This window comes from Passer domesticus, chromosome 28 (genome assembly GCF_036417665.1).
Source record: "Passer domesticus isolate bPasDom1 chromosome 28, bPasDom1.hap1, whole genome shotgun sequence".
Taxonomy (NCBI): Eukaryota; Metazoa; Chordata; class Aves; order Passeriformes; family Passeridae; genus Passer; species Passer domesticus.
The window spans coordinates 1,576,664-1,601,963 of NC_087501.1; the positions used below are offsets into that span (position 1 = coordinate 1,576,664).

Consider the following 25,300-nt stretch of genomic DNA (forward strand, 5'->3'; position numbering starts at 1 on the left):
CACACGGAGCTCCCACAGCACTTCCTCAAATGCCCCGAGCGGCCCCGGGGAGCGGCCCGGGCTGGGCTGGAGGGCCCCGGGCCAGGACGGGGGACAAGAGGGGACCAGAGCGGGCACCACGGCGCAGCAGGGCTGGGGAAGGCAGAGCCGGGCAGGAAAGCGGGGCAGGAAAGGACTTTTATGGGGTTTGTGCTGCTCTCAGAGGCAGGAAGCTCGCTGGCAAAGCGGCGCTCGCCGAGCCGCGACCCCACGGGACCATCAGGGCGTGGGTCCAGCCCCGCTCCTAAACAACTCACCTTGAGGAAGGAAGGAAAACAAAACGACTTTCCTGAGCCAGAATGTCCCTGAAGCTGCCAAGGAACTGGGATTTCAACCTGAAGATGGACGCTGCAAAAATAGGTACCGTGAGGGCTCCTTGGCGGCCTTCCGTGTCCGCGGGGCCGGGCCCGGCTCAGGTTCTGCCTCTGTGGGGACACCGGGCCCGGTGCCACTTCTGGGACACAGCAGATGATCTGCAAGTGATTTACGAGAAGGGATTTGCAAATTTGTCAGCGAGGGGTGCTGCCCCCCAAAATCCGGGTTTGGGGGGGATTTAAACCACCCAGGCCCCTTGGGGATTTAGGGGTGATGGTGGTGAGGTGAGGGAGAGGATTTAGGGGTGATCATTTACGGGTGGTCATGGTGAGGTCAGGAAGGGGATTTAGGGGTGATCATTTACGGGTGGTCATGGTGAGGTCAGGAAGGGGATTTAGGGGTGATGATGTGGACGGGGGGGGATTTAGGGGTGATGGTGGTGAGGTCAGGGCGGAAATTTAGGGGTGAGGATGGTCAGGGAGGGGATTTAGGAGTGTTCATGGTCAGGAAGGGGATTTAGGGGTGATCATTTAGGGGTGATCTTGGGGTAGATAGGGAGGGGGTCAGGGAGGGGATTTAGGGGTGATGGGGGGGTCAGGGAGGGGATTTGGGGTGATTTAGGTGTGGTCAGGGAGGGGATTTAGGGGTGATCATTTAGGGGTGATCTTGGGGTAGATAGGGAGGGGGTCAGGGAGGGGATTTAGGGGCAATGGGGGGGTCAGGGAGGGGATTTAGGGGTGATGATATGGACAGAGAGGGGATTTAGGGGTGATGGGGGGTCAGGGAGGGGATTTAGGGGTGATGATATGGACAGAGAGGGGATTTAGGGGTGATGGGGGGTCAGGGAGGGGATTTAGGGGTGACAATGGACAGGGAGGGGATTTAGGAGTGATCATTTAGGGGTGGTCTTGGGGTAGATAGGGAGGGAGTCAGGGAGGGGATTTAGGGGCAATGGGGGGGTCAGGGAGGGGATTTAGGGGTGATGATATGGACAGAGAGGGGATTTAGGGGTGATGGGGGGTCAGGGAGGGGATTTAGGGGTGACAATGGACAGGGAGGGGATTTAGGAGTGATCATTTAGGGGTGATCATGAGGTAGTCAGGAAGGTGGTCAGGGAGGGGATTTAGGGGCGATGGGGGGGTCAGGGAGGGGATTTGGGGTGATTTAGGTGTGGTCAGGGAGGGGGTTTAGGGGTGAAGATGGTCAGAGCCCAGCCTGAGCCCAGGCCATCCAAAAATCCACCCTGGGCCTGGGGTTGTCCCCGAGCAGAGCCGGGCCCAGCCGGTCTCTGCCTGGCTGGGTTTTCCCACCAAGAAACTTGGATTTCTGTCTGAAGCTGCTTTTCCCAGGCTGGCCGAGCCATTCTCTGCACCCAGAGCCCCCAGGGAAGGGGTGGAAGCCCCAAATGAGGCCTGGGATGGCCCAGAAGCTCCAGCTCAGGGCCATCCCCACACTCTGGGCGAGAAATCCCCACGGATTATCACAGAGGCATTCCCAGGATAATTAATATTTGTTTTGCCCAGAGGCAGTGGGTGAAGTCAAGGCACAAAAAAATGCCAGGGCACGCCAAGGGTGCTGGGGAGCAGAGGGTGGAGATGGGGCAGAGGCTTGGGCCTGTGTTGGTACCAGGAATTGCCTTTTTTTGGAGAAAATCTGCTTGTGATGAAAGCCCCGGTGCTTTTTGCAGCTTCCAGCTGCTGGGTGAGCGTGACTTTGTGTGAATGTTTTGTGAGTTTGTGTGACTTTGTGTGAATTTTTCTGTGACTTTTTGTGTGAGTTTTTCTGTGAGTTTGTGTGAGTTTTTCTGTGACTTTGTGTGAATTTTTTTGTGAGTTTGTGTGACTTTTTGTGTGAGTTTTTCTGTGACTTTGTGTGAGTGTTTCTGTGACTGTGTGAGTTTTTCTGTGACTTTTTGTGTGAGTGTTTCTGTGACTTTTTGTGAGTGTTTCTGTGACTGTGTGAGTTTTTCTGTAACTTTTTGTGTGAGTGTTTCTGTGACTTTGTGTGACTCTGTGTGGCTTTGTGTTTTTGCGCTGCCTCCGGGGCTGCTGTGGCTTCATTTGCAGAGATGTGAAAGTCACATTTGCAAAAGTTTGCAATATTTGCAGCTTGCCCCCACCCTCGCTGGCTCCTCGTGGCCTGGGGACACTTCCCCTGCTCACCCAGCCCTGCCTGTGGCAGCGTTTGGAGAACTGCAAAAAATTGATTTCGGTGAAACAGAAATTCCCTGGTGAAACCTCTTTTCTTGTTTTTTTTTGCCAGTTCCCAGCAGTGGGGGTGCCAGGGGGGGCTCCTGCCCAGGCCAAGGCTCTGGGCCAGTGGTGGCCACGGTGGCCTCTGTCCTGCACTCCTGATTTTGGGGCAGGCCAGGGGCAGCTCTCCCTGCTGGGGGAGGTTTTGGAGGAAATGCCCAACCCCGGAGGCCGTTGCTGCAGGAAATGTTTTGGGGGGCACCCCCAAAGGGGCTCCTCGCCCTGGGGGATGTGGGGAGGGGAAGTGGGGACACCTCTGGGGTGAAACTGGAGCTCTGGCTCGGGTCTTCCAGCTCAGGAAATCACCAGTGCAGACCCCAGTGAATTCCCTGCCAGTCACGGATTTGTTTTTGCCCTGCAGCCATAAATGCAAACTCTGCCCAGCTCTGGGGGGCTGCAGAGGCAGAAATCCCCCCTGGAAGTGACCCCTGCCAGGCATTGCTGTCCCGGAGCATTTGGGGATGCCATAGGGCCGTGCCACCAGTGGGGCCATGCCAGCAGGTGACAGGGACACTGCTCTGCCCAGTGCCAAACCTGCTGGTGGTTTTCCATCCCTGGAGATTTTCCAGCCCCACAAATGTGAGTTCTGCCCCGCTGGCACCACCCCACAGCAAAACTGGGACCTCCAAAGCCTTTGGGTCACTCTGCTGTCACTGCTGCTCTGGAGAGGGGGCAAACCCCTCACAAGCCATAAAAAACCCCCCCAAAACAGCCCCAGCAAGGTTTGGGTTCTCACTCGTGAGGGAGCTCACGCTGGCAGCCGCTGCAGCCACTTCCTGCAAACGGGGCGAGAGCCTGGCCCGTCCCTGTGTCCCCACTCTGTGTGCCCTGTCCCCACTCTGTGTGCCCTGTGCCCCCACTCTGTGTCCCCTGTCCCCACACCTGTGTCACTGTGCCCCTGTACCTGTGTCCCCTGTCCCCATATCCTGTGTCCCCACACCCCTGTCACCGTGTCACCTGTCCCCACATCCGTGTCTCTGTCCCCAGCCTGTGTCCCTGTCCCCACTCCCCTGTGGCTGCGTCCCCATCCTCAGTGTCCTCATACAGTGTCCCCGTGTCCCCACACCCCTGTCCCTGTGTCCCCAGCCTGTGTCCCTGTCCCCAACCCGTGTCCCTCTCCCCACTGCTGTGTCCCTGTGTCCCCACATCCCTGTCCCTGTGTCCCCAGCCTCTGTCCCTGTCCCCAATGCATTTCCCCATGTCCCCACTGCTGCGTCCCTGTCCCCATTGCTGTGTCCCTGTGTCCCCAGCCCCTCTTCCCGTGTCCCCACACCCCTGTCCTTGTGTCCCCCCACCCCTGTCCCCATGTCCCCAGCCCCTGTCCCCATTGACCTGTCCCTGTGTCCCCAGTGCTCTGTCCCTGTCCCCACACCCGTGTCCCTGTCCCCATTGCCCCTGTCCCTGTGTCCCCAGCCCCTGTGCCCATTGCCGTGTGCCCATTGCCGTGTCCCCGTGTCCCCATTGCCCTGTCCCTGTCCCCACACCCGTGTCCCTGTCCCCATTGCCGTGTCCCCAGTGCTGTGTCCCCGTGTCCCCATTGCCCTGTCCCCGTCCCCACACCCCTGTCCCCAGTGCCGTGTCCCCATTGCCGTGTCCCCGTGTCCCCATTACCCAGCCCCTGTCCCCACACCCCTGTCCCTGTGTCCCCAGCCCCTGTGCCCATTGCCGTGTCCCCATTGCCGTGTCCCCGTGTCCCCATTGCCCAGTCCCTGTCCCCACACCCGTGTCCCTGTGTCCCCAGCCCCTGTGCCCATTGCCGTGTCCCCGTGTCCCCATTGCCCAGCCCCCGTCCCCACACCCGTGTCCCTGTGTCCCCATTGCCGTGTCCCCATTGCCGTGTCCCCGTGTCCCCATTGCCCAGTCCCCGTCCCCACACCCGTGTCCCTGTGTCCCCAGCCCGCTCCCGCAGTGTGGTGGCCGCGGACCCCTCCGTGCTGCCCCCTCCGCAGAAGCTGGGCTGGCTGCGCAAGCAGCGCGCCCTGGTGCGGAACTGGCAGCTGCGCTTCTTCGTGCTGCGCGGGCAGCAGCTGCTCTACTACAAGGACGAGGAGGAGGCCAAGCCGCAGGTGGGGCCGGGACCCCCCAGGGGCTCCGGGGTTGGGGGTGGCCCGGGAGGGGTGGCCCAGTTAGGGATGTCACATTAGGGCTATCCCAGTTGGGGGTATCCCATTAGGGGTGTCCCAGTTGGGAGTGTCCCAGTTGGGGTGTCCCTGTTGGGGGTGTCCCAGTTGGGGTATCCCAGTTGGGGGTGTCCCATTAGGGGTGTCCCAGTTGGGGGTGTCCCAGTTGGAAGTGTCCCAGTTGGGGGTATCCCAGTTGAGGGTGTCCCATTAGGGGTATCCCAGTTAGGGGTGTCCCAGTTGGGAGTGTCCCAGTTGGGGTGTCCCAGTTAGGTGTGTCCCAGTTGGGGTATCCCAGTTGGGAATGTCCCAGTTAGGGGTGTCCCTGTTGGGGGTGTCCCAGTTAGGGGTGTCCCATTAGAGGTGTCCCAGTTAGGGGTGTCCCAGTTAGGGGTGTCCCAGTTAGGGGTGTCCCTGTTGGGGGTGTCCCAGTTAGGGGTGTCCCATTAGAGGTGTCCCAGTTAGGGGTGTCCCAGTTAGGGGTGTCCCTGTTGGGGGTGTCCCAGTTAGGGGTGTCCCATTAGGGGTGTCCCAGTTGGGGATGTCCCAGTTAAGGGTGTCCCAGTTAGAGGTGTCCCAGTTGGGGTATCCCAGTTGGGGTGTCCCCTCTGGGGGTGTCCCTGCCCGGGATGTCCCACCTGGGGGTGTCCCCAGCCATGTGGGGATGGGGAGGGCTGGGATGGAATTCCCAGAGCAGCCGTGGCTGCCCCTGGAATGTCCCAGGCCAGGCTGGGACAGTGGAAGTGTCCCTGCCATGGCAGGGGTGGCACTGGCTGGGCTTTTCCCACCCAAGCCGTTCTGGGATTCCATGATCCCATGAAATTTTTTCCTGGAAGGCGTGGGAGGGCAGCGCTGCCCCCCTGGTGCCACCCTGGCCTGGCACAGGTGGCACTCAGGGCTCTGCTCTGTCCCAGGGCTGCCTGGCTCTCCAGGGGAGCTCCATCAACGTGCTGGCCACAAACCCCGAGGAGGGAGGGAAATTCATCTTTGAGATCATCCCGGGTGAGGGTGTTAAAGGTGTTCCTCTGCCCAGTAAATGTATTTTCTGCCTAGTAACTGTCTATTTTCTGCCCACTAAATGTGTTTCTCTGCCCACTAAATGTGTTTTTATGCCCAGTAAATGTTTTTCTCTGCCCAATAAAGGTGTTCCTCTGCCCAGTAAATGTATTTTCTGCCCAGTAAATGTGTTTCTATGCCCAGTAAATGTATTTTCTGCCCAGTAAAAGTGTTTCTCTGCCCAGTAAATGTGTTTCTATGCCCAGTAAATGTATTTTCTGCCCAGTAAAAGTGTTTCTCTGCCCAGTAAATGTGTTTCTATGCCCAGTAGTTGTATTTTCTGCCCAGTAAAAGTGTTTCTCTGCCCAGTAGTTGTATTCTCTGCCCAGTAAAAGTGTTTCTCTGCCCAGTAAATGTGTTTCTATGCTGACTAAATGTCTTTTCTGCCCAGTAAATGTATTTTCTGCCCAGCAGAGGTGTTTCTCTGCCCAGTAAATATGTTTTCTGCCCAGTAAATGTGTTTCTATGCCCAGTAAATGTATTTTCTGCCCAGTAAATGTATTTTCTGCCCAGCAGAGGTGTTTCTCTGCCCAGTAAATGTATTTTCTGTCCAGTGAAAGTGTTTCTCTGCCCAGTAAAGGTGTTTCTCAGCCCAGTAAAGGTGTTCCTCTGCCCAGTAAATGCATTTTCTGCCCCGTACCTGCATTTCTGCCCAGTGAAGGTCCCTCTGCTGCCCCACTGTGTCCGCAGGGCCGGCGGGCGAGCAGCCGCGGCCGGCGCAGGAGCCCTGTGTGCTGATGGCGAGCTCGCAGGCCGAGCTGGAGGAGTGGGTGACATCCATCCGCAGGGCGCTGGGCTCGGCCTCGGGAGGTAAAACCAAGGATGGACATTTCCTGGTGGCTTCTTCTTCAACCTCCTTTCTGACCCTGAAAATCTTCAGAGAAACTCCCATTCAGGGATAGAAGCCTTGGAAAAATGTTATTTTTCACCTGCCAAACTCCTCACTTTGCTTTTCCCCTGCCAAACCCCTCACTTTGCTTTTCCACTGCCTTTTCTTGCTCCCCTGGTGCTGGGGCTGCTGCAAGCAGGGGCAGTGCTGAGGAGAGCCAAGGATGGACATTTCCTGGTGGCTTCTTCTTCAACCTCCTTTCTCACCCTGAAAATGCTCTTAACAGCAATTCCCATTCAGGGATAAAGCCTTGGAAAATGTTGGTTTTCACATCGTTTTTCCCCTGCCTTTTCTTGCCCAGCCCATCCTTGCTGTGAATTCTGTGGATTTTGTGAATTCCATCCTTTCTGCCCCCGTTTTTTCTCCACCTTCCCTCGGTCTCAGCCTCACCCTCCTCACACCCAGCCTTGGGGCTGTGCCAGGGTCTCCTCACCCTCCCAGCTGGGAATTCCTCCCCAATATCCCAGCTGAATCAATCCTCCTTCAGCTGAAGGCCATGCCCTGTGTCCTGTCCTTGTCCCCAGCCCCTCTGCAGCTCTCCTGGAAGGGGCTCTGAGCCCTCCCTGGAGCCTCAATTTGCTCTTTGCACTTTTTGGGCCTGAAGCTGCAGTGGTGTCCTTGGTTCTGGGCTGGAAAGGGTTGGGAGAAGGGTTTTGTCTGGAATGGGAGATGGGAGAAGGGTTTTCCTTGGAATGGGAGATGGGAGAAGGGTTTTCCTTGGAATGGGAGATGGGAGAAGGGTTTTGCCTGGAATGGGAAGATGGGAGAAGGGTTTTTCTTGGAATGGGAAGATGGGAGAAGGGTTTTGTCTGGAATGGGAGATGGGAGAAGGGTTTCCTTGGAATGGGAGATGGGAGAAAGGGTTTTGCCTGGAATGGGAAGATGGGAGAAGGGTTTTTCCTGGAATGGGAAGTGGGACAAGGGTTTTGCTTGGAATGGGAGATGGGAGAAGGGTTTTGCCTGGAATGGGAGATGGGAGAAGGGTTTTGCCTGGAATGGGAGGTGGGAGAAGGATTTTGCTTGGAATGGGAAATAGGAGAAGGGTTTTCTTGGAATGGGAAATAGGAGAAGGATTTTGCTCCCTTTTCCTTGGTTCTCCACCCCTGTGAGGAGCACTGCAGCCACTTTTCATGAAGTTTAGAGTTTTACCCCAAAGCAGCCCAGAGCGTGCAAAGCACAAACGCCACGCCCCGAGCTGAGCTGTGCCCTGTCCCCAGCGGTGTTCGGGCAGTGCCTGGCACAGACCATGGCCCACGAGCAGAAGTTTGGGCAGCACCTGGTGCCCCTGGTGGTGCAGAAGAGCGCCGAGTTCATCCTGGAGCACGGCGTGGCCGAGGAGGGGATCTTCCGCCTGCCCGGCCAGGACAGCCTGGTCCGGCAGCTCCGCGACGCCTTCGACGCCGGCGAGAGACCCTCCTTCCACAGGTGACTCTGCTGCCCCCAGCCCACCCCAATCCCAGGGGAAAACAGCCTGGGCCACCCCCAGAGCCCTGCAGGAACCATGGACCCTGCGGAGGGGCGCGAGGGGGAGAGGGGATCCAGCAGGAACCTTCCAGAAGGGCTTGGGGAGGAGAGGGGATCCAGCAGGAACCTTCCAGAAGGGTTCAAAGACAAGGAGATTCAGCAAGAACTGTCCAGAAGGGCTTGGGGAGGAGAGGGGATCCAGCAGGAACCTTCCAGAAGGGCTCAAAGAGGAGGAGATTCAGCAAGAACCGTCCAGAAGGGTGTGAGGGGGAGAGGGGATCCAGTAGGAACCCTCCAGAAGGGCTCAAGGAGGAGGGGATCCATCAGGAACCCTCCAGAAGGGCTTGAGGAAGAGAGGGGACCCAGCAGGTCTTGAGGAGTAGAGGGGGTCCATCAGGAACCTTCTAAAAGGGCTCAAGGAGGAGAGGGGATTCAGAAGGGCTTGAGGAAGAGGGCTGGATCCACCAGGAACCCTCCAGAAGGGCTCAAAGAGGAGGGGATCCACCAGGAACCCTCCAGAAGGGCTCAAAGAGGAGGGGATCCATCAAGAACCTTCCAGAAGGGGTTGAGGAGAAGGAGATCCATCAGGAACCCTCCAGAAGGGCTCGAGGAGGAGAGGATCCATCAGGAACCCTCCAGAAGGGCTCGAGGAGGAGAGGATCCATCAGGAACCCTCCAGAAGGGCTCGAGGAGGAGAGGATCCATCAGGAACCCTCCAGAAGGGGTTGAGGAGAAGGAGATCCATCAGGAACCCTCCAGAAGGGCTCGAGGAGGAGAGGATCCATCAGGAACCCTCCAGAAGGGCTCGAGGAGGAGAGGATCCACCAGAAACCCTCCAGAAGGGCTCGAGGAGGAGAGGATCCATCAGGAACCCCCCAGAAGTTCACCCCCTGGCTGTGGCTCCCCTTTCCCAGCTCCCTGTGCCCGCAGCAGCCCCAGAGCTCAGGCAGAGCCTCCTGGGGACCTGCTGGCCCTGAGTGTCCCTTGCTGGCTGCAGGGACACCGACGTGCACACCGTGGCCTCCCTGCTGAAGCTGTACCTGCGCGAGCTGCCCGAGCCCGTGGTGCCCTGGCTGCAGTACGAGGATTTCCTGCTCTGTGGGCAGGCCCTGGAGGCTGACGAGACAAAGGTACAGCTGCTTTTGTCTCCAAAAAATCAGTTCCAGCGCCAGGGAATGCTGTGGGCTGGAGGGGACAAGGGTACACAGCAGTGCCAGCCGAGGGGATTTGGAATCTGGGGAGAGAAAAAGGGAAAAAAGGAAAAAGAAAAAACTCCCCCCAAAGCCAGTGGGGTTTTCCAGCCTGGCCGCGGGGGTTTGTGAATTTTAAAGCTTCAGTTTCTGCTTCTCTTTGGGGTTAAAAATGTCCTGACTGTCCACAAGGTGCTGGAGGAGTCTTGTCTTGGCAAGGACGCCTTGTGTGAGGACACGAGGCTTGACTCCATTTTCATCAGAAGGCTGATTTATTATGTTATATATTATATTAAAATACTACATCAAAACTATACCAAAAGAACAGAGAGAAGAAGATCAGAAGGCTACAAAGACAAGAATAGAATAGGAATGAATAACAAAAATCCTGTGCCTGCTCACAGCCTTGGCAGAGGTGGCTGTGATTGGTCACTGATTGAAAACAATCCACATGGACCAATGGAAGATGCACCTTTGGGCATTCCACAGCAGCAGATAGTTATTGTTTGCATTTCTTTCCTGAGGCTTTCAGCTCCTCAGGACAGGAAAAATCCTAGCAGAGGATTTCTCACTAAAATATCATAGCTCCAGAGGAGGTGAGGCAGGACCAGCTCTTCCCAGAGCTTGTCCCACACAGGCTGGGCTGGGCTGGGGGGGACCCTGCTGGGGCTGCCCCTCCTTGCTGAGCCCTGCAGAACCTTCCGTGCAGAGCTGGAGCTCCAGGGGCAGCAAACCAGGAGAGCCAGAGCCATGGAATAGCTGAGTTTGGAGCAGACCCCCAGGGTCACCCCCGAGCCCTGTCCCCAGGTGCCACCACACGTGTGTGGAGCCCTCCCAGGGCTGGGGACACCCCCTGCCCTGGGCTGGGGTCACCAGGAGCAGTCCTTGGCTCCTGCGGACCCTCCTGGAGCTGTTTCTCACCACCCAGGGCCAGCAGGAGCTCGTGAAGCAGCTGTCCCTCCTCCCCAGAGACAACTACAACCTCCTCAGCTTCCTCTGCAGGTCAGTGCCCTGCCCGGGCCGTGGCAGCTCAGCTTTGGGGCTGGGGAGCACAAATGGCCCCCCAGGGGTGCCCCTCCAGGCAGAGCCTCCCTGAGCGGGGCTTTGCTTCCCTTCCCTTCCAGCCCTGATTGCTGCAGAGGAGAATTCCAGCCCCTGGGATGGACCCCCTGGGAATGGCTGGGCATCAGTCCCTCCAACTCACTCACAAATCCCTGGCAGCTCAAACCAGGTGTAGCTTTCCTGGGGTATTTTTCACAAAAAAAGGGGTTTTTTTCCTTTTTTTTTTTTTTTTTTTTTTTTTTTTTTTTTCCCCATAAAAGCCTTGTCCACCAAAACCTCCAGGCTTCTTTTTCACAAAAAGGTTTTTTTCCCTTTTTTTTCTACAAAAGCCTTGTGCACCAAAACCTCCAGGCTTCTTTTTCACAAAAAGGTTTTTTTTTCCTTCTTTTTCCACAAAAGTCTTGTGCACCAAAACCTCCAGGCTTCTTTTTCACAAAAAGGTTTTTTTTCCCTTTTTTTTCTACAAGAGCCTTGTGCACCAAAACCTCCAGGTTTCACCCAGCCTGGGGTGGGGATTTCTTTCCTTTCTGCACTAAGGGGAGCAACTCCTCTCGTGCTGGTTTTTATTCTGGTACCAGTCCTGAGCCCGAGGGTTTCTGTCCTTGTGACTGAGAGGAGGAGCTGGGAGGATAAATCAGGATTCTTTTCACCAGGATTTTTTGCCATCTCCCACCTCTGAAACGTGAAATACTCACATATTTCAAATATCCAATGTGAAATATGTGGAATTCTGGCAGGTTTCTCTATGAAATCCAACTGAACTCCAGCGTCAACAAGATGAGCGTGGACAACCTGGCCACAGTGATGGGGGTGAACCTGATCAGGCCCAGGGTGGAGGAGCCTGCAGTCATCATGAGAGGTAAAAGGAACTCCTGGAGTGATTGCAGGGTCCTGGAGGACATTTCAGTTTTGGGGTATTTGGAGTAATTTCAGTATGCTGGAGGATATTTCAATTTTGGGGCATTTGGAGTAATTTCAATATCCTGGAGGATATTTCAGTTTTGAAGCATCCACAGGCTCCAAATGAAAGATTTTCTGTGGTGGAGCTGAAAGAAAGGCAGAAATGTGCCTTTCCACAGAATTGTGAAGGGGAGATAATATAGATGTTATAATTTCTGTTATTACAATTAGAAGTTAATTATTTTTTATTATATAAAATATAAGTGTTATATTTTAAGTGTTATATAATATATTATGTCTATAATATATAATATACATAATATATAATATCTAATATATTATATATAATATATTATGTATATAATATATATAATATATATTATATATATTGGCCATATATTTTATATATAATATATATTATATATTATATATATATTGGCCATATATATATTTTTTTTTGCTTTATTAGTTATATATTATAAGTGGTTTTTGCTTTATTAGTTTTACACTATGTTTTGTGCATTATAAGTTTTACACTATTCGTTTTACACTTTTTTACACTATGTTGTAAATGTTTTAAAGTCAATAATTTAAAATAATTTTTTCTGGGTCTTATTATGATGTATTTTTTATTGTTCTATTTTTAAAAAGTATTTAGTAATTTTTTTTTTGGAACTTGTTTTCAGTTTAATTTTTTTTTTCAACAATGTTTGTGTTATTTTATGGTATTTTTAAGTCAGTATTTTGTATCTTAAGGTTTGTGTATAGTTGTACACTATGGGAGGGCCCCCCCAGCCTGACCCTGTGTCCCCCCAGGCACGCCCCGGGTGCAGAGGGTGATGACAGCGCTGATCAGCCACCACCAGCAGCTCTTTCCCCCCTCCAAGGATGTGCCTCCCTCCCCACCTGCCCCGAAACACGAGAAGAAGGCTCCTGTCCCTCGCAGCTCCGTGGGCTGGGGGGCTGCAGAGGACCTCCGAGGCTCCACCCAAAGGCAGAGGGTAAGGCTGGCTTTATCCCCAAGAAATCAACCTACGTTCATTAAACGTTCGTTAGAATTAAAATTGTGGCAGGCTCTGGCAGGTCAGTGAAGAGTTTGCTATTTATAGGTTCCAAAGCTCTAGCTGTCACCCCTGGAATATTTACATCAGGAAAATGATGTGGATAAACTTCCCACTTTCCTGTGGAAAATCTGCTGCTCTGGGGAGTCTGAAAACTCCCCAAGCTTTTTGGCCCAGCACATGAAACCTTTCCAGCTCAGGGGAAAACGTTGAGGGCTACAGGCTTTTCTTCCAAGGGATCCCTGCAGAAATGGTAAATTGGGTGCAATTCCAAGTGGGTTTAGTGGAAAAGTGTGGCCAGCATGTCCCAAAGTGCCCTTTGTAAAGCTGTGGCTGTGCCTGTCTGCTCCAGGGCTCTGCTCTGCAGAGGGATCACCCCAACTCCAGCAGCACCCCTGCCCCAGCTGCCACCTCCAGCATCCCCGGGGAGGACACAGAGCCCACAGCCACGCTGGGCACCTGGAAAACTCAGCCAAGGAAAAGAACCCAGACCTTGCCCAGCAGGAAATCCTTCCTGGCAGCCCCGGGGGACAAGGGCAGCAGGGACCGGAGTGATGTCCTCGCCAGTGACTTCTGGAAGGGCAGCCCACGCCCCGCGGCCTGTGAGGGACACAAGAGAACGTTGTCCCATGACCTCTTTAAGCTGCTGGACCTCCACAGGGCTGCAGCCTGCGAGGACAGCGTGGCAGAGAGCGCGGAGGGCAGCGGCTCCAGCCCCAGCCCTGCCAGCAGCACCTCTGAGAAGGAGTTCCTGCCCTGCTTCAGCCCCTGCCACGAGCCAAAGGAGCCTGGCAGCCCCAGCAGCAGCCCTGCTGAGGAGCCCAGGGCTGAGCAGGACAGCAGGGAGGTCCTGCAAGGCGTCATCCACAAGCTGGAGAAGGATCTGGAGGAGCAGAGGAATGATTGCAAGGGGTAGGTGCAAAGGTACCTGCTGTGCCAGCAGGCACTGCACACACCATTCCCCAGCAGGGAATGCAGGATGTCACAGCAGGGATCCTGATAAAACACAGCTTCAGCAGCTCTCTGGCCATCAGTGTGCTGTGCTGCACGGGCTGTGGGTGATGCATTATCCCAACATCAGTGATCCATTATCCCCAAATCAGTGCTCCACAGGATGTCACAGCAGTGATCCCTGATAAAACACAGCTTCAGCAGCTCTCTGGCCATCGGTGTGCTGCACTGCACGGGCTGTGGGTGATGCATTATCCCCACAGCTCCCACACGCCATTCAGTGGCACTGCAGAGTTCCTGCAGTCCTCTGCATGATTCCTGTCATCATTCCTGTTGTCACCACAGCATTGGACCATCAGGCTCTCCAGAATTCACCAGCAGCATTGTCACACCGTTGGCTGTAACCGTCAGCCCCACATAATGTTATTATGTTATGATTATATCCCATTATCAATACACATGTATTAATTTATTGATGTATTGGATCGAGTTATGATCCAGTTACTGAAGGGCTCAGGGCAGCACCTCTGGCTTGTCTTGGTGCTGGGGGAGTCTGAGGTCAGACTCCCTGGGAGCCAAATGATTTCCCAGCCCTTTTCCAACCCAATCCAGTCCAATCCAACCCAATCCAATCCAGTCCAACCCAGTCCAATCCAACCCAATCCAACCCAATCCAATCCACCCCAATCCAATCCAATCCAATCCAATCCAATCCAATCCAATCCAATCCAACCCAATCCAATCCCACCCAGTCCAACCCAATCCAATCCCACCCAGTCCAATCCACTCCTCTCATGCTCTGTTTCCCTTTGCAGCCTCCAGAAGGAAAACTACGAGGTGTGGGCCAGGGTGGTGAGGCTGAACCAGGACCTGGAGCAGGAGAAGAAGAGGAGGGAGGAGCTGGAGCTGAGGCTGAGGAACGCAGAGCGCTCGCGGGAGGAGCTGGAGAGGAAAACCAGGATGCTCGAGGAGGAGATAAAAAACTTAACTAAAGCCACGAGTCAAAGTGGTGCCAAAACCAACTAGGAGGAGACACCCAGCTTTTCACAGACACCAAAAGCAGGAATGCTCAGGGATTGCAGGTTCAGAGCCAGGGGCTTGTATTGCCCAGGGTCCTGCTCCTGCCCACAGGCCGGGGGCAGGAAGGAGAGCAGGGCTGGTTCATGCTCTGAACCAGGAAATGTCAGAAATATCCTTTAGCTTTTTTTGGCTGTGTTTAGTTCAGCTCTTCTGTCAGCTGCTCAGGTTACCTGGGGAACAGGCCAACACTTCTGCTGCTCAGTCGGGATTGCACACGGAATTTTGGGTTCTGGACCCACTGTGCCTTCACAAGGAGGAACCAGAACTGTCCCTCCTCCAGCTGCCTGTCTCCCTGCTGAGATACCCCAGGCAAAACATCCATGGATCCCACACTGGGGCTGAGAGGTTCCAGAGTGCCTGCCACCACTTCACAGCTGCCACTCACGAGTCTTTCCTGTGATTTCAATGACCTTGACAGAGCTGCTTCAGTGTTTATTTGATTTTTTACCTCTGCAAGAAGCTCCTCACCAACGAGTGGTTAGGGAGAAACTTCTCCATCGTGGACATCTGGGCTGGAAATGCCACACGCTCCTTTCTGCAAAGATCAAAAGTGTGAAGAGGCCAATAATTCCTTCACAGCAGACTGCAATGACGTGCAAAGGCCTGGCTGAGGCTCAGAAACCCCCACGATTAGGACAAGTGCACGTTATTTAAAATAAACTGCGCATTCCTGCGCTTCCGCTCCGATAGGCAGAACAACCCCGTGGCTGCAGGATCAGAGGCACTCTTTGAAGATATTCCACCCATTAACATTTGCAGAGGTCATCTGGGAAAGAGAGACTTTCCAACAGAGGTCAGGTGGGCTGGAAGTCCCTGAGAGCCGGGAGGGGAGAGAGCCACGGGCACCTTGAGCTGGAAGGCAATGAGGAGTTCTTTTCTTTAAAATGAGCTTTTTCCAGAGAGAGAGAACCATTAACTGCCCGTGTCAGATCTGTGAAACTGCTCCCTTTTCATCCCCGAGGGGCTGGGTGTCCTCTCTGCTCAGCCCAGAGCCTGCTCTGGATTTTCTGCACTTGCACGTCTCCTGCTGGAGACCCCACAGCGTGAGACCCCCAAAAACTGCCTGGTGCCCGGCCTGCATTTCCTCCCTGCCTCTATTTCTGCAGCCAGGAAGCTTTTTGGGGTGGCAGCAGCAGAGAACCCCTCCTGTTCCTGGGGCAGGGGCATTATAAACTCACGGTGGGGTTTTGGGGCCTTTCAGCTCAGCAGGTTTTGGGCACTGACTCTGGATCCCCTGCAGAGGGTGATGCTGCTCCTGCCATGTGAAAGCACAACAGACTGTCTACCACTGAGAAAAAAGATCCTTTCCAGCCGTGCCCTGTAGGCTTGGAAACCTCCAAAAAGACAATTTTTCACCCTTTAACCCTCCCACTGCACCGTGAGGACACAAGAGCTTTACCAAGGTGATAACCCTGAGATCAGGCTGAGGATTTTCCTCTCCCTTTAAATGTGACATGGATTTCCAAATTAACCACAGATCCCACTGCATCCAAACCTGCTCAGCCATGCAGTGTGGGATGGAAGTAAGAGACCATTCAGGCCATCCTCTCAGCCCCCTCACTGCATTCTTTGTGCTAGAGCAGAAAGTCTGTTCTGCTCTTCTCAGGTATTCACTAAATAAATTCATTTAGGAATTCACTCTGCTGTCTCCAAGGGTTTGGTAGGTGCGAGAGGCAAGAAAACAAAACTTTCCTTCCCACATTGTTGTGTTTGGATCCCAAGCCAGTCACCCTTTTTGTGGCTTATCCCCTCACATTTATCACAGTTTTGGTTTTGGCACGATAGGAAGTTTCCTTTTTTAGCCTGGCCGCTGCCCAGAGGAGCACGTTGCTGGGGGAGGCGAGGTGGACGTGCAGGAAGTGTCCAGCCCTGCCTGGGCTGGCCTTGTCCAGGCCCCAGGAGCAGGGAGAACATGTTGTTCTCCCCAGGATTCCAGAGTGATGCCGTCCATCCTCCCTTCCTTTACGTGGGAGCTCAAAGACACCCCCAGACCAGGCAGAAAACACGCCAGGCTGGGTGTACCCACAGCTGTTCACCCAGGTGGGGAGGAAAAACTGTCCCAGTGCCACTGTCCCTCTTTCCCTGGGTTTTCCTGCCACCTTGCTGCAGCTCCAGGATCAGCCCCAGTGGCCTGCAGGAAAAATAACCTGGACAAAAGGAGGGTTCTGATGATGCCAGGGAGAAAGAGGTGTCCAAATGGGCTCTTTTTTGGAGAAAATCATCTGTTCCAGCCCCAAACCCCACAGGTTTAGGAGCTGGGAGATGTCCAAGCAGGCCCTGGTGCTGGTGTGCTCCAGTCCTTGGAGGATTTGACTCACTGCATTTATTTTGGAGGATCCACGCTGCCAAAATCTCCCCACCAAGGGCAGCAGGAGCTTCCCCAGCAGGTAATTCCCTCGAGCAGGGCTGGGTTTCTCCAGTAATGAGGTTTTTAACTTCAGACACGGGGGGTTTTGTGGGGCAGAGCAGAGGTGGTGCTGCCCCTGCAGGACTGCAGGCTGTGCTCAGCAGAGGATGCAGCCAGGTGAATAGAGAAGGAAATGCCCCGTTTTCTTTCTCCTGAGCCCACCAGCCCCACAAAAAGCCCTTTTCACCCAGAGCCCTGTCCCTAAGGTCCCCCTGCACCCCTGTGTGGCCGAGGCCCATCAGCAGCCGCTGGTGTGGCTTGTGAAAATTTGCTTTATCACGCGTAAAAACACGATGTGATATTCCAGCCCTCTTCACACAATGTCCCGATAAGGGGCTGGGAACAGGGCAGGTTCCTGTAATCTCAGCACCCAGGCAGAGATTCCCCCCAGCCAGGGGGGCAGGGGCCAGGCTCTGACCCCTGGCTAACGAAACGAGGATAAATCCTGGCCTGGCACTGCACTCTGAGCATGTGAGAGGTAAATCTTCCCTCTCCCTGGCAGCGTTTCCTTCCTCATCTCCCTGATAAAGGCTGGCCCAGGCTGCCATCCAGCTCCCCTTGAGCTCCACGTGCTCTGGGTGAGATCCACACTCAACCCCTCAGGCCACCGGGGGTTTTTGAGTCTTTTCAGCGACACCTTTACCCCGCCCGTCCCTTCCTGGAGCTCCAGGGATGGATTTCTCAGCGCTGTCAAGTGTTCCCTTCACATGCATCCACATTTCTGATGCCACTAAAGGTCTGGTGCTGGTTTGAAGTGCTGAGAGCTCCATGGAAATGCCTTTCCAAAAGGAGTCAGGAGGTCAGCCAAGCACCCCAAGGACAGTTGTTCCCAGCACAGCAGCTACAGACAGCGCTGAGGAGGGAAAGGTCAAAACACCCACTGGAAACTGGAGTGTTGTCACACCCTGGGAAGGGATGTTTCCACTGGGGGGACTGGGAATGCGGTGCTGCCTTCTGTATCCCTCCCACCCAGGGTAAAGAAAGCTCTGGAAAGTGTGAAACGGGGATAAATCACATTTGCACTTTGCGGGAGACGTGGGGCGCGTGGTTAGAGACTCACTGCACCCTCAGAGCTGGATCTGTCCCTTGCTGCAATTCCTCATTCCCAGAGCTTTCCCTGTGCCCCAGGGACTCCTAGGCCCTCGGGGGCTGCTGTGGGCTGGATTAGACTGGATTAGACTGGGTTGGACTGGGTTGGATTGGATTGGGTTGGGTTGGGTTGGGTTGGATTGGATTGGACTGGATTGGAGTGGACTGGATTGGATTGGGTTGGATTGGATTGGACTGGGTTGGACTAGATTGGATTCGATTGGACTGGATTGGGTTGGACTGGACTGGACTGAACTGGATTGGATTGGACTGGATTGGATTGGACTGGGTTGGATTGGATTGGGTTGGATTGGGTTGGATTGGACTGGACTGGACTGGACTGAACTGGATTGGATTGGGTTGGATTGGATTGGGTTGGGTTGGATTGGACTGGGTTGGATTGGGTTGGACTGGATTGGATTGGATTAGATTGAGCTCTGTCCAGGGTTGATGCAGCTCTGGAGCTCGTTAGTGCTGTGCCCTGAGCAGAGTCAGGGCTGGCGAGGGGCAGCCCCGCTCCCCTGCCATTAACTGCCTGCTCATTATCTCCAACGCACTAATTAGGGCCCGCAGAGGAAGCACAAGACACACAATCAATATTATTGGGCCAAATTTGCAGTGGGTGTAAATTGTCCATGGGCAGAGAAGGAGAAATGCCCAGGGGAAGGAGGGAGCTCGGGCACTGGGGGTGAGGAGTTGCTTTCCCTGCCACAGCAGCATCAAAAAGGGTGCAAAGCTCCAGGGAATGTTTGGGATTGCAGGCTGCATTTGCATGATGCTGATTTGTGTCTGTTTCAGCAGTAATTACTGCTGAAAATCAAAATTGAATCATTTCAACCCTTCCCAGCCTCTGCATCAGCCCGTGGGTCTGCAGGAGTGTGGGCTCACATTCCTGTGGATAACAGGGGGGACTCAAAGCCCACCCAGTGCCCCCTGCCCTGGCAGGGACACCTCCCACCATCCCAGGTGCTCCAGCCCCAGTGCCCAGCCTGGCCTTGGGCACTGCCAGGGATGCAGGGGCAGCCCCAGCTGCTCTGGGCACCTCTGCCAGGGCCTCACACCCTACCAGGGAACAATTCCTTCCCTACATCTCACCTAAATTTATTTAATCTAACAAATTTTAACACAGATTTTACAAAACGTTATAAATCTTAACAACACAGTTTTTAAATCTAAATTAATTTTAACACGAATTTTTTATCAAACCTGGCCGTGCTGCAGCTCTGCCCTCCCAAACTTTGCATCCCCAGCGTGCCCACAGCCCTGGTGACAGCTCAGGAAACGGATTCCACCAAATCCCACAACAACTGATGGGAGCTGCTCTAATCTCTGCCAGATAAGGAGTTGCTACAGCAAAGCCAACATAAACCTGAGCTCGCTGGCAGGCTGGGCTGTTGTTTAGCTGCTGTTGCTAGCCAGCTACTGTACCTGATTGCAGAGACCACCCTGTGTCCCAGCCTTCTCACTTAACTCGACACATTCGTTTTCAACACCATGTGAAGCTCCCAGCCTGGACAGGCTCAGCCACACAGAGCTGAAGGACATTGTTTGGGGAGCTGGAGAGCTGCAAGGAGCATCCCTCAGCCTCCTTACAACGTTAATATTGGATATTTCTTAATGTTAATATTGAATATTCCTTGCTGTTAATATTGGATATTCCTTACTGTTAATATTTAATATTCCTTGCTGTTAATATTGGATATTTCTTACTGTTAATATTTAATATTCCTTGCTGTTAATATTGGATATTCCTTACTGTTAATATTGAATATTCCTTGCTGTTAATATTGGATATTTCTTACTGTTAATATTGAATATTCCTTACTGTTAATATTGGATATTCCTTATTGTTAATATTGGATATTCCTTACTGTTAATATTGAATATTTCTCACTGTTAACATTGAATAAATGCTGCTGCAGCATTTATTCCAGCTAAACCCAGCTAAACCAAGACACAGAGTGTTGTCTCTGTTGGTCATCACAGAAAGCAAAATATTTGGAGATAGGGAGCAGGCCAACAGCCTCCTGTTCAGGAAGCATTGCTCTGTGCCACGGAAATCCATTCCTCTGGTATAGTTTCCTTTATTGCAGCCTTGTTGAGTGCTTTTATCCCTCCTCTTTCCTGTCTTTAGTTTAAAAAATACAATCAGAGTCTTGCTAATGCTGAGCAGGAGGTGGGTCAGCTTGTGCTGGGAGCAGGATCCCACTGAACGTGTCCTCAGGGCCAGAGACACCTGGGTGGTTCCTGGGCCACGCCAGAGCTCAGCCCCAAACCCTTCCACACGCAGGAAAATCCCACCATCACCCAGGAAATCCCACCGAGGAATATCCACCATCACCCAGGACAATCCCACCCAGGAGAATCCCACATCACCCAGGAAATTCCACTGAGGAAAATCCCACCACTATCCAGGAAAATCCCACTGAGGAAAATCCACCATCTCCCAGGAAATCCCACCCAGGACAATCCCACCACCACCCAGGAAATCCCAATGAGGAAAATCCCACCACTACCCAGGAAATCCCACCCAGGAAATCCCACTGAGGAATATCCACCATCACCCAGGAAATCCCACTGAGGAGAATCCCACCACTACCCCGAAATCCCACCGAGAAGAATCCCACCATTACCCAGGAAATCCCACCACTACCGAGGAAAATCCCACTGAGGAAAATCCCCCCATCACCCAGGAAATCCCACTGAGGAATATCCACCATCACCCAGGACAATCCCACCCAGGAGAATCCCACATCACCCAGGAAAATCCTACTGAGGAAAATCCACCATCTCCCAGGAAATCCCACCCAGGAAATCCCACCATTATCCACAAATCCCACTGAGGAAAATCCCACCACTACCCAGGAAAATCCCACTGAGGAAAATCCACCATCTCCCAGGAAATCCCACTGAGGACAATCCCACCACTACCCACAAATCCCACTGAGGAAAATCACACTATCACCCAGGAAATCCCACCACTATCCAGGAAATCCCACCCAGGAAATCCCACCCAGGAAATCCCACCAAGGAGAATCCACCACTACCCACAAATCCCACTGAGGAAAATCCCACCACTACCCAGGAAATCCCAATGAGGAGAATCCCATCATTACCCAGGAAAATGCCACCACTACCCAGGAAATCTCACCCAGGACAATCCCACCCAGGACAATCCCCCATCACCCTACATGGTCAGTACAGGTGAAAACCTCCGCATTTCTCCTTTTAGCATCAAGGCAGGGGTTGGCAGTGAGATGGGGGTGATGTTTGGTGGCTGTTTTCTGCTCCCCGTGACAGCCCCTCCCTGCTGCCCTGGCACTGCCTGGGCTGGGGACACCCAGCTGTGGCCCGAGGCACCAATACCCAACAATAATACTCTGCACATCATAAACCTCTCCTTCCATGGGGTGCTGATAAGAATTTCCATTTTTAGTCGAGGGCAAATGAACCATTCCGCCTTTATTTGTTGCTGTTGCACTTGAAGAGGGAGCAGAAGCTAATTTTTTAACTTTTCCTGTAAATAATGCATTAATGAAGACAGATGGGTCAGCAACATAAACAAAAGCTCTATCTCAAGCTGGTTTTGTTCTGGTTTTGTTTCCCAATATAGCAAGCAAATCACCACCACCCCAGTTCCCATCCTATTAACAGTGTTTGCACTCCAAATGTTGAACTGGGTTATAAGGAAGTTTAAATTAACACTGGGCTGTAGTTTTTCAAATGTTTGAAGCAGATGTTCAAGTGCCACGAAATCTTTTTTTTTTCTTTCCTTTTTTCCCCCTCTCTAAAATCCCAGTAGATTTTGCAGGGCTTTGGCTCAGTGTGTGTCACAGAAAATCCTAAACTCCAGCTCTGCCATCGTGCTGTGGGTAACCCACACACCAGACTGCCCGGGGCTGTCAAAAATCACATTTTCCTTTGGGAATTCTGCACTGCTGCAGGCTCTGCTTTGCCTTGCTCTCTGAGCAGAGCAGTGGCTTTGGGGAGGAGAAATTTGGAATAAGTTCTGGCTGCTGCTTCAGATGAATTTTCCTGAGTGAGCTCAGTTTTGGGGAGGTTCACCCCATGCCTTTAGAGGGTGCTGCTCACCTGGCAGGGCACAGAGATGCGACCACAATATTGAGAAATGTCATTTCCCCCCAAAGGCTGGCACTTGGGCACCCCCAAACGGGATGGGCAGGGCAGGGAGAGGGGTGCCCTGCTCTCCTGGCTGAACAGCTCCCTGTGACCAGGCTCTCAGAGCACCCCAAAGAGCCCAGGGCCAGGAGAACCCTGCTGAGCTGGCATGTGTGGCCCTCCAGAATTGGGAATCCAATCCCTCCTCCATCAGCTGCCCTGCAGAGAGAGCCCGGGCACAGCCCAGGGAGGGACAGCCAGGGAGGCTCTGGGCAGAAATCTATTTGAGGAACTGTGGCCCACGTGCAGAGAGCTCCGAGATAGGGATCCCTTAAGGGAACCTGAGCCTTCCAAGTGCTTGGTGAAATCTGCCCTGGGTGCTGAGTGTTGGCTCAGGAGACACAGCTGTCACTGTGCTTGCACAGCCCCAGCAGGGACCAGGATGTCTTGAGGGTCAGGCTCTCCTGGAGGCTCTGTGTGTGTGGATTTGAGAGCAGCACAGCTCTTCCCTCAGCTCCCTCGCTGAGCTGCTCTCCAGCCTCTTCCTCTCTGGGATGATTTGTTTTGCTCCCACGCCTTTGCCTGCTCCTGCCTGCAAAGCCTGGAATTTTATACAGCATCCAGCAAAAACTCACAATTCCTTATACATGTTCACCTAGAAACAGATGAAGGAAAAAATCCTACTGATGCTGATGGTTTTGGTGAGACAGGGTTGCTTTAGTGGCTTACAATAATTCAGAGATGGATGGATGGAGGGAGGGATGGATGGATGGATCCATGGGTGGATGGATGGATGGATGATGGATGGATGGATGGATGGATGGATGGATGGATGGATGGATGGATGATGGATGGATGGATGGATGGATGGATGGATGATGGATGGATGGATGGATGGATGGATGGATGGATGGATGGATGATGGATGGATGGATGGATGGATGGATGGATGGATGGATGGATGGATGATGGATGGATGGATGATGGATGGATGGATGATGGATGGATGGATGGATGGATGGATGGATGGATGGATGGATCCATGGGTGGATGGATGGACGGATGGATGGATGGATCCATGGATGGATGGATGGATGGATGGATCCATGGGTGGATCCATGGATACTTCCACAGTGAAGCCATATTTTCCAAAACCTTTCTAAAATGAAGATTGAATTGAAGATTTAAGTCAAACATCTGCTAATATGCTGAGATGAAATAGATCAGAAATGAAAGGAGAATCAATGCACACCCGAATTTAATGTGACAAATAAAGTCTTTTAGAAACAGAAGTCACAGTACTAATGTGGATGGGTGGAAGGAAGGAACACAGAAACAAAGAAAATGAAAATATGCAGTGGAACATTTTTTCAGGGACTCCTGGGACTCCCAGCTTGGCAGCCCTGGCTCTTGTCACGCCCTCACCCTGTTGTTTGTGAGTGTTGTGTCTACTTGGACAGGGGCTTTAAAGCCAAACACTTCTGAACTTGCAGAAACAGCCTTGATTTGCTGCTTGGGGAAAGCTCTTTAGGAAATAAGTGCCCCCATGGTTTTTTGCTCTGATCTCTGTCATTGAACCGCATGAACATCCAAGCAATGCCTTTGCATGGTTATGTTGAAAGGGGCAAAGGGAGGATTTTGCTCATGAAGCAGCGGTGGAACCCTGACAGACACCCTGATAAATGAAACACCACTCCCAGGAGTTCTGATCTCAGGTGCAGCTGAAGGATTCAGGAGATGCTCAGTTTTCTCCCAGAATAGCACAATGAGACACAGCTTTACTTCCTTCCCCACAAACTCTGCCTGAAATCCTCCTCCCTCAGCAGGAGAGACCTCATTTCTTTATGAAGAAAAGTTACATCACCAGGCTGGCTGCCCCTAGTTCTGAAGGACCACCTTTGGCATTTATTGACAATTTTACTGATCTTGTAGACGTTCACACATGCAGCTGATCAAATGACACATGGCCTGTGTTTGCTTGGTACCTGAACACTCCACAGGCTCTGCTGTGCTCCAGCAAATCTCTGCCAGACAAGGACAGAGAGTGAATCTGACAGACACAGAGGGCAGGCACTGCTCTGCTTTCTGGTCCCTTGAGAATTTACAGTGAGACCTCCCATATTTATGGGCGATTGCAGGGGGTTATTTATTGTTTTTGAGGCCCAGCTTTCCCTGCAGCCAGGGAAGGACAGGGGAAGGCAGGGAGGGCAGATCTCTGCCACGGCAGCGCCCGCAGAAATGAGATGATAAAAGCAAATGTCGGATTATCTCCCTAATGCTGGATTATCACTCCTAACAAGGTGAATGGCTTGTCTTGGCAAATGGCTTCAGAAGAATCGTGGATGGTTTTGAAAGGGTCTGTGTGGTCACACTTGAAGCGTTGGCTGCTGCAGCTGATGTCAGCAGAGCAAATGTCACACCTCGCCCGAATTCCTGCAGCGTGCCATGAGCCACGGGCCCTGATTGCAGAGTGCCTCGGGGGAAAGGTCTCTCAGGGGTGTCACTCACTCACAGGGCGAGCAATAAAGCAATATCACAGCCCAGGGTGCAGGCCACTATCTGCAGGCTGCATAACTCTACAATAAACGACACAGCTGAGCACTTAGAGCTGTGATAGCCCCGCAAGAGGAGCTGTAAATTGGATGAGCCCATACTCCAAACTCCACTGAAAGCACTGCAGCGAGGGAGCAGCTCTGCAAGACAGGGGGGAACTGAGCCGTGTGGAGCTCACAAGCATCCAGTAAGTCAGCAGCCTCACTCTCTGTGCCACACAACTCAACAGAGAGGTTCCGTGTAAAGCAGGATTGGTTTTATCCAAGTGGGGTTACACACGAGCACAAAAATAAAACATTCTGTATTCTACATTATATTACAAAGGCAGGCAGTCAATAAATAGGTCAATAAATTATGGGAAGCATAGAAGAGTATGTGTGAAAATGGGTGAAATTGGGTTTAGTTGGTGCGTGATAAAGTCTTGGGTGTTCATTCCCATGAAGTGTTGGAGTGATTCTTTCAAAGACCCTTATCACTTCCAGGGAAGATAACTTTCCCTTAAAAGTGTAAAACAGATGCAGGGACAGTACAGTAGGCTCTGGTACAGGCTAAAAGAGTCAACATCACTTACACTTTCCCAAGAATCTGACAAATTTGCAGCTTAGTATAAATAAAGTGACGGGTCTATTGTTTCTCAGCTCCGACACCTCCTTATCACCACGATTTGTTGCAGAAGAGTGGTGGAAACATGGCATGTGACTCCATCTGAAGAGTCTGGGGGGAGGAATATCCCTGCGAATCCACAATTCTGCA

At 52.8% G+C, this 25,300-nt stretch overlaps 1 protein-coding gene across 1 annotated transcript; it reads left to right on the forward strand.

Moving 5' to 3' along the window:
* The first annotated feature begins 12 nt into the window (after nt 1–12).
* On the forward strand, nt 13–16,017 carry ARHGAP25 (Rho GTPase activating protein 25). Its single transcript, XM_064400244.1, has 11 exons — nt 13–399; nt 4,503–4,672; nt 5,641–5,728; nt 6,473–6,592; nt 7,889–8,096; nt 9,133–9,265; nt 10,254–10,327; nt 11,125–11,246; nt 12,104–12,288; nt 12,701–13,260; nt 14,115–16,017. Exons 1-11 carry the CDS (start codon nt 339–341, stop codon nt 14,323–14,325), a joined length of 1,932 nt encoding a protein of 643 aa, XP_064256314.1. The 5' UTR covers nt 13–338; the 3' UTR covers nt 14,326–16,017.
* The last annotated feature ends 9,283 nt before the right edge of the window (nt 16,018–25,300 follow it).

Bases quoted from the DNA above. Each gene is read 5' to 3' on its own strand.
- ARHGAP25 (XM_064400244.1), top strand. From the start codon at position 339: ATGTCCCTGAAGCTGCCAAGGAACTGGGATTTCAACCTGAAGATGGAC. The intron at 10,328-11,124 runs GTCAGTGCCCTG...GAATTCTGGCAG, and splicing joins CTCCTCAGCTTCCTCTGCAG to GTTTCTCTATGAAATCCAAC. The intron at 12,289-12,700 runs GTAAGGCTGGCT...TGTCTGCTCCAG, and splicing joins GCTCCACCCAAAGGCAGAGG to GGCTCTGCTCTGCAGAGGGA.